The sequence below is a fragment of the Microtus pennsylvanicus genome, chromosome 12, assembly GCF_037038515.1.
Source record: "Microtus pennsylvanicus isolate mMicPen1 chromosome 12, mMicPen1.hap1, whole genome shotgun sequence".
Classification (NCBI taxonomy): Eukaryota; Metazoa; Chordata; class Mammalia; order Rodentia; family Cricetidae; genus Microtus; species Microtus pennsylvanicus.
The window spans coordinates 6,788,654-6,805,107 of record NC_134590.1 but is presented as its reverse complement, the minus strand read 5'-3'; the positions used below and the strand labels follow the sequence as shown (position 1 = coordinate 6,805,107).

The 16,454-nt window shown below is 43.5% G+C and overlaps 1 protein-coding gene across 1 annotated transcript in view; it reads left to right on the top strand.

Annotated features, from left to right (window-relative positions):
• The window catches only part of Cds1 (CDP-diacylglycerol synthase 1), a 69,394-nt gene that overhangs the window by 43,415 nt on the left and 9,525 nt on the right, over positions 1-16,454 (top strand). Inside the window, exons 5-10 of the mRNA XM_075943051.1 lie at positions 554-693; positions 9,022-9,080; positions 10,936-11,018; positions 12,247-12,334; positions 14,374-14,442; positions 15,633-15,785. Coding sequence (XP_075799166.1) covers positions 554-693; positions 9,022-9,080; positions 10,936-11,018; positions 12,247-12,334; positions 14,374-14,442; positions 15,633-15,785 — 592 coding nt within the window. The remainder of the gene's footprint in view (positions 1-553; positions 694-9,021; positions 9,081-10,935; positions 11,019-12,246; positions 12,335-14,373; positions 14,443-15,632; positions 15,786-16,454) is intronic.

Below are 16,454 nucleotides of genomic sequence, written 5' to 3'. Positions count from 1 at the left end.
TTTGATTGGAACCCTTCTGGGCATTGAGAAGAACTGAGAAAAATGTCAGAACTATGTGCAGAGCAATGGGGGAGATGATCAGCCACCTCTTCCTCCTTCCCTCTTAACTAGCTGGTGAGGCGAGGTTGTGTTCTCCGGGGTTAGTTATTAAACATAAGAACATTGAGCAGCCAGGAGCTAATTTTCATTATAAACTTAATGCTGTGTTTGCGCAGATGTGTGCACATCTGCCTGTTGATTGTAAACTCAGTGCTGTGTGTATGTGTGTGTGTGCGTGCATGGACATATGAACATCTGTCTGTTGCATTTTGACATTGTTGTCTCTGATACTATATTTTGATTGAACACATGAATTGTACTTGGTGAATTGCTGATTGCTGTTGACTGGTCTGAAATAAAGTTTGAATGAGAAAACAGCATTTTTTTTGTAGAGTGTATTTTGAATTAATCACTCAAATTTGGTTTTTTTGCCATCAAAAATGCAGGGAATAATTGTGTCCCATTTGGTGGGGAGAGCATTCATACTCACCAAGCTAATGGGTTTCAATTGCAGGTACTTCCTCCTGTGTGTGAACTACTTCTTCTATGGAGAGACAGTGGCGGATTACTTTGCTACGTTTGTTCAGAGGGAGGAGCAGCTACAGTTCCTCATTCGCTACCACAGGTTCATATCCTTCGCCCTCTACCTGGCAGGTAAATTGAGGTCGGTCTGCACTGACCTGCGTTAATGTTTCCCACATGTGTCTTTACCTAGGTTATTTAAATGCGTTTGTGTGTTTTTTCTGTTGCATTCTGTTCCGGGCTCTCTTTACATCATTACTCATGCATAAAATTATTTTTTTCCATTGTGGGCTTAAGTAGCATTCATTCCCTAGTGGTAATTAAAGCAAACATAATTATAGCATTCCATGTTCCTGAAATTTTTCTTATCAATTTATAATTAAAAAAGAGAAAATTTGAAACATTTATTAGAGTATGTATTAATCAAACATAATTTGCAGAGAAAATTTTGCAAATATGTATTTATAATTGTCCCTAGGGAATAAGGTTTCGTCTAGAGCGTTGGTTCCCCACCTTGCTAAGGATGTGGCCCTTTAACACAGTCCTCGGGTTGTGGTGACCCCAACCATAAAACTGCATCATTGCTCCTTCATTCTGTAACTTTGCGACTGTTATGAATGGTAATATAAATACTTCTGGAGATAGGGGTTTGACAAAGAGGTTGTGACCCACAGATTGAGAACCACTCTTCTGTATGAACCAGGCAATCTGCTGGAGAAGGCGTGTTTTGTGGGCAAGCTTGCTTCCAGGACGCCAGTGCCTTTCTCATTGCTGCCGATTAGGGCGTGGAACCCAGTGTGGAACATCTGGGGCTTTGAGAGGATGGGAAGTTTTCCTAAAGGATTTTCCACACTTTATTTCTGCTTTGTTATCCAATCTGTTTCCTGATTTCTTCCCTTAATTTTAAAAGTTTTAGCCGGGTGTGGTGGCACATAGCTTTAATCCTAGCACTCTGAGATAGATCTCTGTGACTGCCAAGCCAGCCTGGTCTAGAGGAGTTCGAGGACAGCCAGTGCTACATAGAGAAACCCTGTCCCCAACCCCCACCCCAAATGTTATTAATAGATGGTTCCGTGGTTAAGAGCACTTGCTGCTCTTGCCACAGACCCAGGTTCGAGTCTCAGCGTGCTCGTCATGAATCACTACTGTCAGTCTCTCTTCTGCATATACACATCCATACAGGCTAAATGCACACACACGGTAAAATAAATAAATCTTTACAAGGTTATTGATGATGTGTTTACAGAAGATGCGTTCTTAGAAATAGGCATTAGAATATCCCTGATCCTTCAGTTTGTAGGCAGTTGGTCTCTTTGAATTCTTGGCAGCTGGAAGGTGTGGCCCCTGCTGAGAGGTCACCTAAATTCTGTAGTCTGCGAGGCAGGGCTGCCTGCTCCTCAGTGCACATCCGTGCTCTGTGTCTTGCTCTGAAGTCAGTTTTGAGATGGGATCTTTCCTTGGGAGATAGGAATGCACCTTATTAATGTTTTAAAAAGTTAGTGAAGTTAGCAGGAAAACGTTTTGTAGTGGCTTCTGGCTTTTCCGAGTTCGTTCATTTATTTTCTTTGGTGGCTTGTAGTGGTGCTCAAATTGAGGGTCCTACATTCCTCGGCAAGTGCTGGGTCTCCAGTCTGTTTTCTGCCTGAGGAGGCCGGGAGTGGAGGGCACTGGATGCCCTGGAACTGGGGTTGGAGATAGTTGTGAGCTACCAGATGGGTACTGGGAATCAAACCAAGGTCTTCTGGAAGAGAAGCCAGTGCTCTTAAGCCACAGGCCGTCCCTCCAGCCTCTCCATTCATTTTTAACTCTTTACTCTCCTTCTACTGAATCGGCTGTTGAGTCTGGCGATATTTTCCTTCCATCCTCTTGGTTCTGGTTGGTCTTCATTTCCTTGGTGGCATTTGCATGGACTGCCTGGGCTGAATAGAAATGAGCGTGCATGCTCAACTGAGCTTCAACCTGATTTTACTTCTTCCCCCATCTTCACAGAGCCCATTGCTTTCTCAGTCCTGTGGGCTGTCAGGAACAGCCAGCTTTTCTAACAAAGTTCCTAAAGTCAGTGGAGTCTGAGTAGTGTGGGAAGGCTGTACCTGTGCCCGCTGCTGACCGGGGCCTGGTCTGTACCTCTCCATGGGAGACTGGAGAAATGAAAACCATGCCAAGACTCTAAAACAGTCTTATTAAAGATAGGATGTTTTTTTTAAAAAAAATATATACTCTATACTTTGTAGTAAACATTCAGAAAAACAAAGAAGTATTCAGTAAGATCATTTTGATGCCTTGGAGCCTTACTTCCGGTCTCCAGGGACTTGCTGAAGTTATTCTAATTTTCAGAGTATTCGAGCTTGTACGCTACTTTCCTATCTTCCGTCACCTATTTTCTTAGACAGATGAAATGTGATTATTCTATAACCCATCACTTCCAGTTAATGTAGCTTCAGGTGGTTGTATAGTACCATGTCTAAACCCACGCCAGTGTCTCCTGATCCATAGTTGTATCAGACTGCAGCTTGAAGTCCAACCAGGCACAAGTCCATGTATACAAGGCTGCTTTTTCTGCCCTTCCCACTGTTGGTGGCTGTAGCTCATGCTTGAGAATAGCATCTGTCGACCAGAGACAGACAGCGAATTGATTTTCTTGTTGTTTCTGTTGAGACTTTCTACAGATTGTTCTGTATGTGAAAGGTTTAGAATCTCATAAAATAACCATTGGTTGTTTTTCCCTGTGATGTACTGATTTCTACCAGACATGTCACCGCACGGTAATAGGGCAGTGTTCACAAAGCTCATTTGAAAGTCACTGGTTCTTCTTTGAACAAACATTCAAGTCCTCAGTGTGGCGGCACTGACAGCATGGGGGACAGTGGCTGACCCCAACCCTGAGTAAAGCCTGTGAGGCTCAGTGCCCCAATTCACGGCGGAAACATGATGAGTAGGATTAACAGAAGCAGGAAGAGAAGGCCTTGCTCAGAGGAGGAGGGCTTGGATAGCTTGGAGAAAAGGTGTCTGGTGCCATGAAAAGTGAGGAGTAGGCGGGTCTCTGCTGTTCATCCTGGGACTAGCTGGCTGAGCCGGGATCAGAGCTGAGAAGATGGCATGTCCAAGCCCGGAGAGTTGGTACCTACCTGTGTCTCGAGAAGCATTTTTTGTCCCGGAAGGGGTTTGTCCTTCTCCCGGGGAAGCCACATGGGGTTTCCACACCAAGAGAAGATAAAAGCAAAGTCTGTGACTAAGTGAGAAATGGGTTGGGAGCAGTTAGCAGGGAGAGGAGCGAGGAGGCAGAGCCTGTGCCCTGCAGATTTATACTCAGCACCTAAACAGTGAACAATTAGCTGGTCCTTGGAGCCCAGCCACTATTTTATGACAGTCTAATAAACATTGCTCCGGGTCCCAGGTTATTGGTCTAAGATATACTTTCAAATCGAGATCTTTATATATCCACATCCAGTTGTAAGAATTAACATTTGCCTTTTGCATTTTGCCCAGTTCCTACCCATGTAGCTATCTGAAAGCTCTCGTGTCATCCTAGGAGATAGACAATTGTCATAGTCCCGTAAAACACAAACACACACACACAGCAGCTTGGATTGAGCATGGAACTATTTGGTCCAACTCCGTGGCTCTCAATGCTTGTGGCTCTCATTTGGTCAATTCTTAGAGCCCAGCAGTGAGTTTCCTTTTGTGTTTGCTGAATGATGAGACGGCTGAAAATGTGTGGATCCACAGGACGCTTTTGAGCGCTGTCACCTCGGCCTCACTGCTTTGCGTGTGGTGCTGATGAGTCTTTAAGTCGTCAGCAGTGCTGTGAGTCTGACTGATGGAGCTGGACTTTGAGATGGTGTAAGGAGATAGGAACCCTGCCGCTCATTTATCTGTATGTTCACACGACAGTGTAAAGGGGCGCAGGGAAATGCTGGTTTATTGCCATGACCAAAGGACTTTGCAAAGATGTCCTAGCTGATGTAAAAAGCAAAGACAGCCTAGGCTGATTCATTGACATTATATTTTATTGGAAAAAAATGTAGCTATCTCTGGGTCTGTCCACCTTATCAGAGGCCATGAAGTTCAATGACTTGCTTCCTGTCATACAAGACAACTCACTGAGTAGAATCTTGAAGTTGTCCTGACATTAAATAATCTCATCACAAAGAGAATTTGACTAAGAAGCAAAGAAAAAAAGTCAGCAAAACTGGAAATAGTACACAGAGACTAGATTTGCATAAAAAAGAGCACCATCTCCCAGGCTTGATGACTTGGGTTGGGGCTGTTTAGGAATGAGAGCAAACATGTGGTTGCAAGTTCTGTGATGTCGGTTGATACGTTTGGGGTGCTTGACCCCCAAAGGACATCAGTAGCTACAGTCATGCATGTATTATCTTAGCTAAGGATTGTTTTGCTTACATGTTATATGTGGTTGTTTTGGTTTCTGTAAAATCCTTAGGTCTCCTTTGGCAGCTTTTCTTCTCACATTCAGCTGCCATGACTGTGTATCAGTGTCTGAACTACCTGTTCCTTTAACCTTTGTGTGCACAGCTCAGCCGTAGTCTAGGGTGTGACTCTACCACACAGTGCAGCGTGCCTCTGAAGTTACCTAAGATGATGCCAGAAGTTTTGGCAAGTAGTATAAAAAGAATGAGGAGGAAGTTGGTAAGCACCGTGTTCAAACCCAGGCTCCTCCTCGTGGCCGGTTCAGAGTTGACACCACATGTTTACTGGGTCCTTAATCACTAATATTAAAATTTAAAAACAATTATTTTTCCGTTTTCCATCTCTTCAGCTAGACGGTAAGCTCTGTAATGCTCGTGACTATCTCACCTTTTTTTTTTTGTATCTTGCACCTGGAATGTTATAAATGCTTGATATGTTTTTAAACTGTTAACTCATTTTCTGAAATCTGCTGTATTGTGTCTAATCTCCTGTATTGTGTCTTGTGGGCTTTTCCAGTATCTCAATTTTTCCTAAACTTTTCATGACCTGCTCGGCCATCTCATCTGCTTCTATTCTTGGCTATAGAGACTTTGTTTTGTTGGTTGGAAACCGGCTCTCACTGCTACCTTGGGAGTGCTTGGGATGGGATGCAGGATGGTCATATCTGCATCAGCACCTCCAGCTCAGCCAGTCCCGCTCCACATAACTACATTGAGAGCTGTTACATCATAGCTGAGTGGGTTAGGGACCTGTGCTAGTGTGCTTTCTGTTGCTGTGATAAAACACTGATCAAAAGCAACTTGGGGAAGAAAGAGTTTCTTTGATTTATATTTCGTGATCATGGTTCATCACTGAGGGAAGCCACAGCCAGAACCTGGAGGCAAGGGATGAACCGAGTCTATGGGGGATCTTTGCCTACTGGCTTGCTCCCATTGCTTGATCTGCTACTCCAGACCACTTGCCCAGGGGTGTCACTGCCTGCAGTGGGTTGGGCCCTTCCACATCCATCATTAATCAAGAAAATGCCCCACAGCCATGTCTACAAGCCAGTCTGATGGAGGCAGCTCCTCAGTTAAGTGCCCTTCTTTCCAGGTGACAAGTTAGTAAAAACTAACTGACTTTTTTAGTGAATACTGGTGTCTGTAGTCATCTAATAAAGCCTGTGATTTTAATTGAAAACATAACTATTTAAATATTCTTCAGTCAAGAAAAGGTATGACTGTGAATCCAATTGTAAAAATTATCTTAACTCTGGAGTTACTAGGTTATATATGTACACTTTTATGTTTTAAGCGTAAAATATTCACATAGCCATGTAGTTGTGAATGATAATGATTTTCATATCTAGTTTTATAAAGGATGCTTTTCTTTAAAAATATTTAGCTTTAGATAAACTTGATGTCTTAGTCACTGTTCTATTGAGTTTAGCCTTTTGAGAATTTTCCACATTGATTTCCACAGCGGCTACACCAGTTTGTAGCTCTACCAGTAAAGAACAATAGTTCTCCTTTCCTATACCCTCACCAACTTTTGTTGTCAGCTGTTTTTTCTTCCCTCCCTCCCTCTCTTCTTCCTTCTGTCCCTCCCTTCTTTTTCAGTTTTTCAAGACAGGGGTTCTCTACAGCCCAGTAACGGCCCTAGCTGTCTGGGAACTCTGTAGACCAGGCTGACCTTGAACTCACAGAGGTCTGCCTGCCTCTGCCTCCCAAGGGCTGGGATTAAAGGTACGTGCCACCACCAACACCCACCTCTGTTTTCTTGATCTTAGCCATTCTGCTAGAGTAAGGCGAAACCTCAGTGTTTAAATTTGCATTTGAGATATTTCTTATCCATTTTTATTTCTTTTGAGAAATCTGTTCAGATCCTCGGCTCAGTTTTTAATCTGACCATTTATTTTTCAGGACTATTTGTGAGTTTCTGTATATTTTGGGTATTAATCCTTCATTAGGTGAAGAGTTGTCACATTCTCTGCTCTGGGTCTTCCTCTTCCCTTGACTGATTCTTTCCTGTGCTGTATGGGATTTTTAGTTCTGTGAGGTCCCATTTGTCAATGCTTGGCCTCAATACCCAAGCAAACTAAGTTGCTTTCAGAGAGCGCTCCTTATAGTAGTTCTGAGTGAGGTCTTTGGTGCATTTGGGATTGATTCTGTGCAGTGTGGTAAAAATGGCTGCAGTGCCAGGCTTCTGCATGTGGGCTTCCGTGGATTTGAGGAGTCAGAAAGGCGAAACGGTACCTACTGCATCCATACACAAAATTCTCAATGAAGAAAACAAAATCTCGTCATCACAGAAGGAAAACGTCAGGCAGTCTGTCTAAAACCAGACTTTCACACACTTGGCAGCTGAAGCAGCACGGGTTTCATGTTCTTGGTTCTCTCCCCATCTCGTGAATATTGTTACAGCTTTTGCATGCTTGCAGCAAAGCATGTTGGCCTCCTGGTTTTGTAGTCCAGCAAGCCGATGATCCTGTCAGTGACAAGTAGGAGTAGGAACTCTGGTCAGCTCCCTAGCGCCTGTATTTTGTTGCCATCCTTTGCAGTGGACATGTAGAGTGAGGTATCAAAAGTAGACAGAGGCCGATTCCCCGCTTGTGGAGATATGCACCCTTGGTTTTCCTGCCTGGTGAACTGAGCACAAAGTGCAAGGCCGAGTGTTTGTCTCATGTGGTACAGGTCAGCCGATAACAGACTCAGTTTCTGTGTCAGGTCCACTCCAAGCTCACTGCAGAATGCATGGTGGCTTATCTCAGCCAGACTCAGTTCATGCATTTTGAGTCTCCACCTCTGAGCAGCGTGTCTGAAAGCTTACTGGTATTCTGAGAGAGCCCCTCGTCGTGTTAGTGTATGAATGGGGAGTGTCCCTGAGTTGGGTACTGTAGCATGTCTTCATCGCAGTGAATGTATGTGACACAGTCAGACACTGGGAAGTGAGAAGTGACTTAAAAGCACATGTTTCACTGTATGTATACTGCTGGTGTGAGAAACTTCAAGTCAGTCTTTGTTCACTACAAGTTATTCTTGCCACGTGAGTTTTCACGGAACCACGTGACTTAAGAACCAGGAGCATCTAAACATTTCTTTTATTTCTGCAATTCTCAGTGCAGAGACAAAACTTTTTTCTTCATTCATGAAGTGATGTGGATTGTCCTTCTGCATATGTGTTGCTATAATTGGTTGCTGAAGAAAACTGTTTTGGCCAGTGAGAAATCTGAACAGATTTAGAGAGTAGGCAGAGTCAGAGAGTTGCCGAAGGAGAAGGGCACGCAGGAACCTTTCCGGTAGGCCACAGCCTCTTAGTGATACACAGATTGATAGAAATGGGTTAATTTAGAGTGTAAGAGCTAGCTAGGAATATTCACACTACAATCATTGGCCAAACAGTGTTGTAATTAATACAGTTTCTATGTGATTATTCGGGTCTAGGCAGCCAGAAAAGCAAGCATAGTCTCTGCCTATAGTGAAGTGGTGATGGTGAAGGAGAGCTACATCAACGGTATCAGAAGGACTGGATTAATACACATAAAAGCTTAGATGGAGTTAGGAACATAGCATGCTCAATGGGCATTAGCTGCCATAGTTACTCATTTTCATGGACACTGAACACGTTCTGTAATACTCTCAATCAATGGACATTTTATGTAGTGGAATTTCCTATGCTGAAGATTAAGCATCAGACCCCACCCCCCACATGCTAGGCAAACACTCAGCCACTAACCTGTCAGCCTGCTCTTGGTAAATTGATAACCTAAGATGTTTTCCAGCTTCCATATTAGCAAGGGACTAATTCATTTAATTAATGTAGGAGACAGTGATTGAATTTTTCCCATGGAATATGTCTGGCACGTGGGAGATTTCACAATTGTTCCTTCAGGAGACTGCTTAGGATGCTCTCTGTAAAGTAGGAGAGGTCGTTGAGTGATGACTGACACATGCTTGGATGAAGTGCAGGAAACTGGTTTTGGGTGTGTGGGGGGTGTTCAGGGATCTTATACTCCGTGCAGAATCCCACAGTTTGTCTTGTGTTTTTGAACAGGTTTCTGCATGTTCGTGCTGAGCTTGGTGAAGAAACACTACCGCCTGCAGTTTTACATGGTGTGTATCAACAGTTTTCCATAGTAGCATTCATCTTTCTTCCTGTACGTGAAGAGATAACAGTCAAATTAGCTAGTTAATGTCTTACCCGAGCCCAAAGAATTTATCAGGTTTTTTATGTGTTCATTTGATACGAAATGTTGAAGTTGAAAAGATTTTGAGATTTAAAATATACAACTGTCCCTAAAGTGTTCCTGAAACATTTTTAGGTATTTTCAAAGGAAATAATGTAAATGATAAGTTTGAATTTCCTGACTGTGGGAACTCATCTCTGGGATAGTAGCTGAAGCCTAGCAAGTTTGTGTCACGTATTGAAGGTGTCCTTGGACACTGGCTGTTGGCTTCAGCGTAGTGCAGAGTATGTGGTTTCGTGGTGGTTATGGTCAGCCATAGTCATTGTTGCCCTCAGGTAGTTTGTTCGGTGGAGAGAAGCAAGATCCACAGTGAGCTTCTCGTTTCCCTAAAGTGGAGCTAATTACAAGTCTGAAGTACAATGCAGTTCTGAGAGGTGCAACTCCGGGATCAGCAAGGCGTTTCTCAGGTTGACTCATACTTCCCACTTGAGCGTTTCTTTAAGAAGATATTCCACAAATTATTATTGCTAAGAAATCTGTAGTGTTTTCTACATTTATAATTTCAGGTGATCCTAGAATAAAATCTTAATGAGATCTAAGAACATCAAGACTGGTTGGAAATAACCAGACTTCCTGTCAGGAACACGGTTCTAGGACCCTTGTGAATGACAAACTCTGCACGCTTGAGCGCCTTCTGTTTCTCAATGGTCCGCTGGATCCTCCTTTGTACCTCACATCATTCCTGTTAATTATAATACTTAACATAGTCAAATCCTGTGCAAATAGTTATTGCTTGGGGAATAATGACAAGAAAAGAATAAGTGTGCATGTTGATCCATGTACCTGTGGTTCCTGGATTTGTGGGTATAGGATTAACTGTATGTAGAGGGCCAGCTGTGCAGTATAATAGGGCCAGTTGCCTATTGGAAAAAAGGGTGTATTGTAATGTAACTACTGTAAAGTGCTTGGTTCCTTTAAGTGTATACCAGTAGACTAGAAGAAAGCAGTCAACATAAAATATCTTGTTAAAATATAAATAATGTTTAAGAGTAAATAAAAATCTGAATTATTTAAAAAATCACTTCCTAATTGCCAAACCAGTTTATCTGATGAGTACACAGAATGACTGTTTTTGGTTCACATTCTGCTCATAGTAATTATACTATAGTCACTAAAACAGCCCACCCTCAGACTGAGGGCCAAGCAGGCGTGATGAGGGAAACAGCACAGGGCTTTGAAATTCTGAAATTGCATCATGTCATTGAGCAGACTTAGAAAGATCGTCTTTCAGCAAGAAAAGATGGAACGTAAAGGCAGTTGAATCCTGAGGGTTTCAAGCATTCGAAGTTAGAATAACTCTTTGCAGGGAAGGTTGTCAGGAAACTCAGGAGAGACTGCAGCTTCAGCATGCTAACTATGGGGCTCTCAGAGACCAGCACTGCTTCCTCACACCACAGCGATGCTGTCAACAGAGTGCTCCAAGATGGCACCTTATTTCTTTGTGATTTTAAAGACTTAATAGTATGTCTCACTGGTATTAGCATTCCTTTTATCTATAAATTAAAATAATTTTGCTAAATGTTTTTGTTATTTCAGGGTTTTAGTAGACAATGTGAAGAGTGTAATTTACTAACCACACTGTTTTGTTTGTATGATCCTATCTTACAAAGTTTGATCAGAAGTCATGGCAGAAAACTTGTGTTTCAAAATCGCTCTTGCTAATTAATTGGCTGTTTGATGAGCCGTGTTTGCTAACTTCTGTGTTGTTGGGCTGTTGACAGTTCGCATGGACCCATGTCACTTTACTGATAACCGTTACTCAGTCACATCTTGTCATCCAAAATCTGTTTGAAGGCATGATATGGTAAGGGATTATGTTGTGTTATGCTGCATTCTGTTTTCATGTGTTGCCCTTTAAACCCCCTAACGCCAGGCAGTAGCTTTCTGGTTTCCACTACTGCATGGAGACCGCTTGCTATCTCACTGACTCTTACTGTTTCACAACCCAGCACAGAATGCCTATCCAGTGACTGGAGACCCTTTCTTCTAGTTCCAAGCAAAATGTAGAAAGTCTTCCCCAAAACCCAGTTCCATTTTCAGATGCTAACAAACCCCAGCATTGTGTTTTAAAAGCAAAGGTTGGATGTTATCTACATGGAGTGCAGAAAGTAGGTGGGATCTGGCTTCCAGTTAGCAGACTGGAGAAGTGCCTTTTCTCCAGGGGACACTTGGGCAGGTCCTGCTCCGCTCTGGAAAGGAACAAGCTTCTAGACCATGTGTGTGCAGAGCTGGGTGCTCCACAGCACTGGGCTTTGCAGATTCAGACAGCATTTTTATTAACTAAAAGTAATCCAGATTCATAATTAGAAACAAACGGGAATGGAGAAAGGCTTAATAAATTCTCTGTGCATGCATCTAGACTGTGAACACGAGTCTTACCCCTCCACATCCATCGCAAAGTCAGCAACTAGAATCATTCATAGCTAACTGGAGTTTGCCAGGATAAATTGACCCTCCTGACAGCTTACTAAAATGCCCATGTGTTTGTATAAACACTCTAGTTTAGGGATGGATATCATATAAAACCTTTCAATTGAGGGAGAAATGTTGCTTATTTAAATAGGTTCTGCAAAGTTATCAGCGTGTGACATAAGCTAAGATCGAATTAAGATTAATAATTTTCCTGAAGGAGAATTTGCATTAAGAGCCTGGCATGAGCTTGTCACTTTAGTCTCTGCTTGCACAAGTGACTTGTTTTGCATTTCACAAGACTGCTCTTCTTGAGAGGCGATAGTTCCTGAAAAGTTATTCCTTACAAAACTAGAATGTAAATGTGTGTAACTATAGAGATTGGTTATTTAATAGTTTCTTTAGCAGCGTTTTCTAAGTTTAGAGATAGATTTTCTCCGTCTCCTGGCTAAAGGAGCAAGCATGTGTGGTATTTTCTGCTTCTCCTAGGCCTTGCCCTGTGCTATGCTCTGCTCTGTCCACTGTGTGAGCTAAAGGGTGTAACGTGGGTTCACTCTGAGCTGTAGAGGGGATAAGCGTTCGCTGTCTAACCACACAGACTTTTCTCTGCTAATCTTTTCAAGGTTCCTTGTTCCAATATCAAGCGTCATCTGCAATGACATCACTGCTTACCTTTTCGGATTCTTTTTTGGAAGAACTCCCTTAATTAAGGTAATGGAAATGTTAGACAGACGCCCTTCCCACAGGCTTACAGGCCACAGAGCGCTGCCATGGAGAGGGCAGGAGTTCCCTCTGCTGTCATGTGTCCGGCTGGGTCCTCCATGGGGGCCCAACTCTATTTTCCCCTGCTTGTGTGGGCTCATCTTCATTGCTCACTTCTTTAACCCACTCCCAGCATTCCTGTGGCTAGCTATGCTGTCTGTCACTAAACTTCCTAAAAGAGCAAGGCGCACAGTCTTTATGTACTGTCCTCCAAAGATTCCCAAGTTCATCTACGTAAAAGACTGGAGGATCTAAAGCCAGTGGTTAAGAAGTTGAGACAAGGAAGAAAGCACACGTGAACAGCCTGCCATTTTGCCTTGATTTGGTTCTGTTTATGGACAGTGGAGGCAAGGGTATGAATTAGATTATTCAGATCTCATTTTGGGCAAGAAAAACCAGTTCTTCATGAGAAATCCAACCTTTTCCTTGGACTTTTTTTTTTAAGAGAGCTTTTTATGTTGGGACTTGATGTAGGATTCAGTTTCCACACTGAGCCAAGTGTTTAATAGGATCTCACACACATTCCTTGGCTGAGAGGGAAGCTGTTAGGGAGGAACGGCTGGAGTCTGGATTAGCCTTGTGCTGTCGGGAGCCATGTGATGAAGTGTGCCGCTCCTGGGGAGCGTGTGGGTAGCCTGCCCCTCACAGTGCCTCCCTCAGCTCTCCTCTCGTGGGCTGCTGACATGCAAAGTATGCATCTCTGAGCTGTGTCTAAAGCTGCTGCGCAGAACAAGTCAGCATGTTCTCCATGCTCGCGTGGGCCAAGCTCTAAACTAACATGCCTCGTGAGACTGAGACCCGTGCAGGAATCCTAGGGACTGGTTTTGAATGCCTTTCAGGTGATTTCAGCTAAGGAGATTATTTGTATGATATGCCCAGGAAGTTGGGCAATTCACTTATGATCTGGTGTGAGTCAGCTCGACGCTTTCTTAAGTAATCAGCAGACACTTGGAGCCCACTCGATGGCACCAGTACAGACACGGAATTGTTCCCAGGAGAAGGTGCATTGGTTCCTTCTCTGTGGCAAAACTGTCACCAGATTTGTTAAGAAACCATTGCTGCCAGCTAGTTTAGCAATGAGGTTTCTCAACTTCAAGTTAAATAGTCTACAAGGAGCTCAGGTAGCCAGGGCTGTGACCCATTCCTTCCCCCTGAGTCATACGCATCTGAACGCTTACCTTCCTTGGCAGCGTAGGGTGGTTATACCACAGCTCCTGAGTTTTCTCTCCTATCCCTTACCCCACTGAGTTCCGGACTTCCCTCCAGATTTTCCTCCCTGAATGTTTCATTGACTGTGAAATAGTAGCCAGACTGAAACAGACGCAGTATCTATTCTCAGAGCACAATCTGTTCCTTTCTACCTAAAGGTAGACATCGATTATGGGGGTGGGTGTTGAATACATGAAGGAAATCTCATGTATCTTGCATATTAGGACTGAGCTGAGCATGCTAGTACAAATTTATAACCTTATCAATGGAGAGGCTGAGGCATGAGTGTTGTGAATTCTAGACCCAGTGGGCTATGTAGTGGGACCCTGTCTGCTCGGCCTACCTGACACACGAGACCACCTAGACTGCTGCGCTGCTGTGCCTTGTGGTCAGCGGCGGGTCAGCATTGGTTTGCATGGGATAACTAATAATCTCACTCTAAGAGAAGCATGCAAGACGTGAGGAAATTATTTCGCTATTGAACTTATAGCAGAAAGAAAGAAAGAAAGAAAGAAAGAAAGAAAGAAAGAAAGAAAGAACGAATGAACGAACTTGAGGTTACCTAGCAGGATGAGTAGATATCACAGTACACCACACGTTTGAGGGGCTGCCCCGTGTTAGGTGCCTCTGAAGACGCTCACTCAGGTCAGTCATGACCGTGCAGGGGACAGCTGCAGTTTCAGCTGTTCAAATGAGAGCAAAGGGAAGAGATGCACGGGGCATTGGGGAATGTATAAGGAGTACGTGTACTAACCCTCCACCTTCTCCGGCCTCTTCAGCTGTCTCCTAAGAAGACCTGGGAAGGGTTCATTGGCGGTTTCTTCTCCACCGTCATATTTGGATTCATTGTGAGTTCTACTGGGGTTTTACTTTTATTTATACTCTGAAAACGCATGCTAGGGTTTAGCCTTTTCTAAACCTACAAAACCACAAAATGCTAGTAATACGTTTATTAAAACTTATTAAATAGGCACCCATAGTCATTCTCTACCTTATGATTAGTATGGATTCTGTGATGATCTCCATCTGCCGCAAAAATAACTTGTTTGATGAAAAGCGAGAGCCACACTTACCTGTAGATATGACAGACCACCCATCTCCACCAATACATCCCTACACCTAAGACTCAGGGAACATCTTCAAAGATGGGGAGGAAAGACTGTTAGAACCAGAGAAGCAAGGTATCTCCTGCAAGATGGTGCCTTTCATATTTGCCAGGGAGCTGCACCCATGAGATCTAAACAAGACCCCGTAGTGATAGCACTGCTTGCCATTCCTATGCACAAGCCGTTGTAATCTCTTCCTAGTGGCATGTTTGAATTTCTGCTGTTCTTGAGGAAAACAGTGGATTGCATGGCCGGGGGAGAAATGGAATCAGATGAACAAGATGTTTTATCTTCTCTCCCATTGCCATGGCTGAGGAGGGTTAATTTTAAGAACTGCACCCATGGCATCGTAGGCTGGCAAGGGGCAGTGCCTTTCTCCCGCACTGTTGTGCACTGTTTGTCTAGTGTGAAGTTAGCACAGTCTATGTACAGTAAGCCCCCCGCACAGTCCTTTACCACGCCGTCTTAGGCCCTGCTAAGAGAAACTATGCAGACTTTTAAAAAGTAAGTTCTTGGCCTGGAGAGATGGCTCTGTGAGTAAAGGCCCTTTCTGTGCAAATCCTGGGGACCCGAGTTTGATCCTCAGCATTCACATAAAAAGAGAAAGGGGGAAACTGACTCCAAAGGCAGTCCCCTGGCATGGGGACACATACAGTGCATGCGTACTTAGAACATTGAAAAGTCAGATCTCCTATAAGGCTCATTTAAGATCACATCAGCCCCGCCCCTTCTGAGGTTGTATGGAGATCTCACTGCTTTTGAAAATTCTTTTGTTCTCTGAAGGTTTTTCAGTTTCTCCTGGGACCATCCTGACCTAACACTGGGTAGAGCCAAATGCTGATGCACAGGCACTTGGCGTCTGGCTGTGCGCTCTGGCACTTGGCTTCCTTTGGCTTGGGCACTATCTCACAAATTCTTGCTTTGGTCTTCAGGCTGCCTATGTGCTGTCCAAACACCAGTACTTTGTGTGCCCAGTGGAGTACCGAAGCGATGTCAACTCTTTCGTGACGGAATGTGAGCCGTCAGAACTGTTCCGGCTTCAGAGTTACTCCCTCCCTCCGTTCCTAAAGGCAGTGTTGAGAAGGGTAAGAGCAAATGGCTTAGCCGGTGTGTCTGGGGATCCTTCGTTCTCTGGTTCTTTTTTCTTTTTTCCAAATATGTGGAAGTGGGTTGTATGCTTGTCATCTTAAACATCAAATGGCTATTAACATTTCCAAGCATATGTGTATACACTGGGGATTTATTTGCATAATGATTTAAATACTGATAGCAGTTTATATTTTTAAAAATTATTTTAAAATATAAATAAAATTTAAAATAAATAGATTTTTACAAATGAATGTTACTGATATGATTTGAGGAAGTATAAAGCTTGAGACTCATCAATTGAAAGAGTCCTTGATTTTTCGGGGTCATTATTAATACAGAAATCTAGAAATGAGCCTTCCATTGCCACCATTTAAAGCACCTGAGATGTCATCCCCCAGATTGTTTGGTATATTCTACAGTAGACTCTGTTACATCATTAGAGTGGGAAAAAGTAGGCCGGTTAGTTTTTACATGGGAAGGATTGCCTCCATCAGATTGTCCCATGAGCTTGTCTGTGAGGCATTTTCATAATTGCTGGAGGAGGGCCTAGCCTATTGTGGGTGGTGCTGTCCCTAGGCAAGTGGGCCTGAGCTGTGTAAGGAAAGTCGCTGAGCAAGCCCAGGAGAAGCCAGCCAGCAAGCAGGATTGCTTCCAGGTTCCCCCCT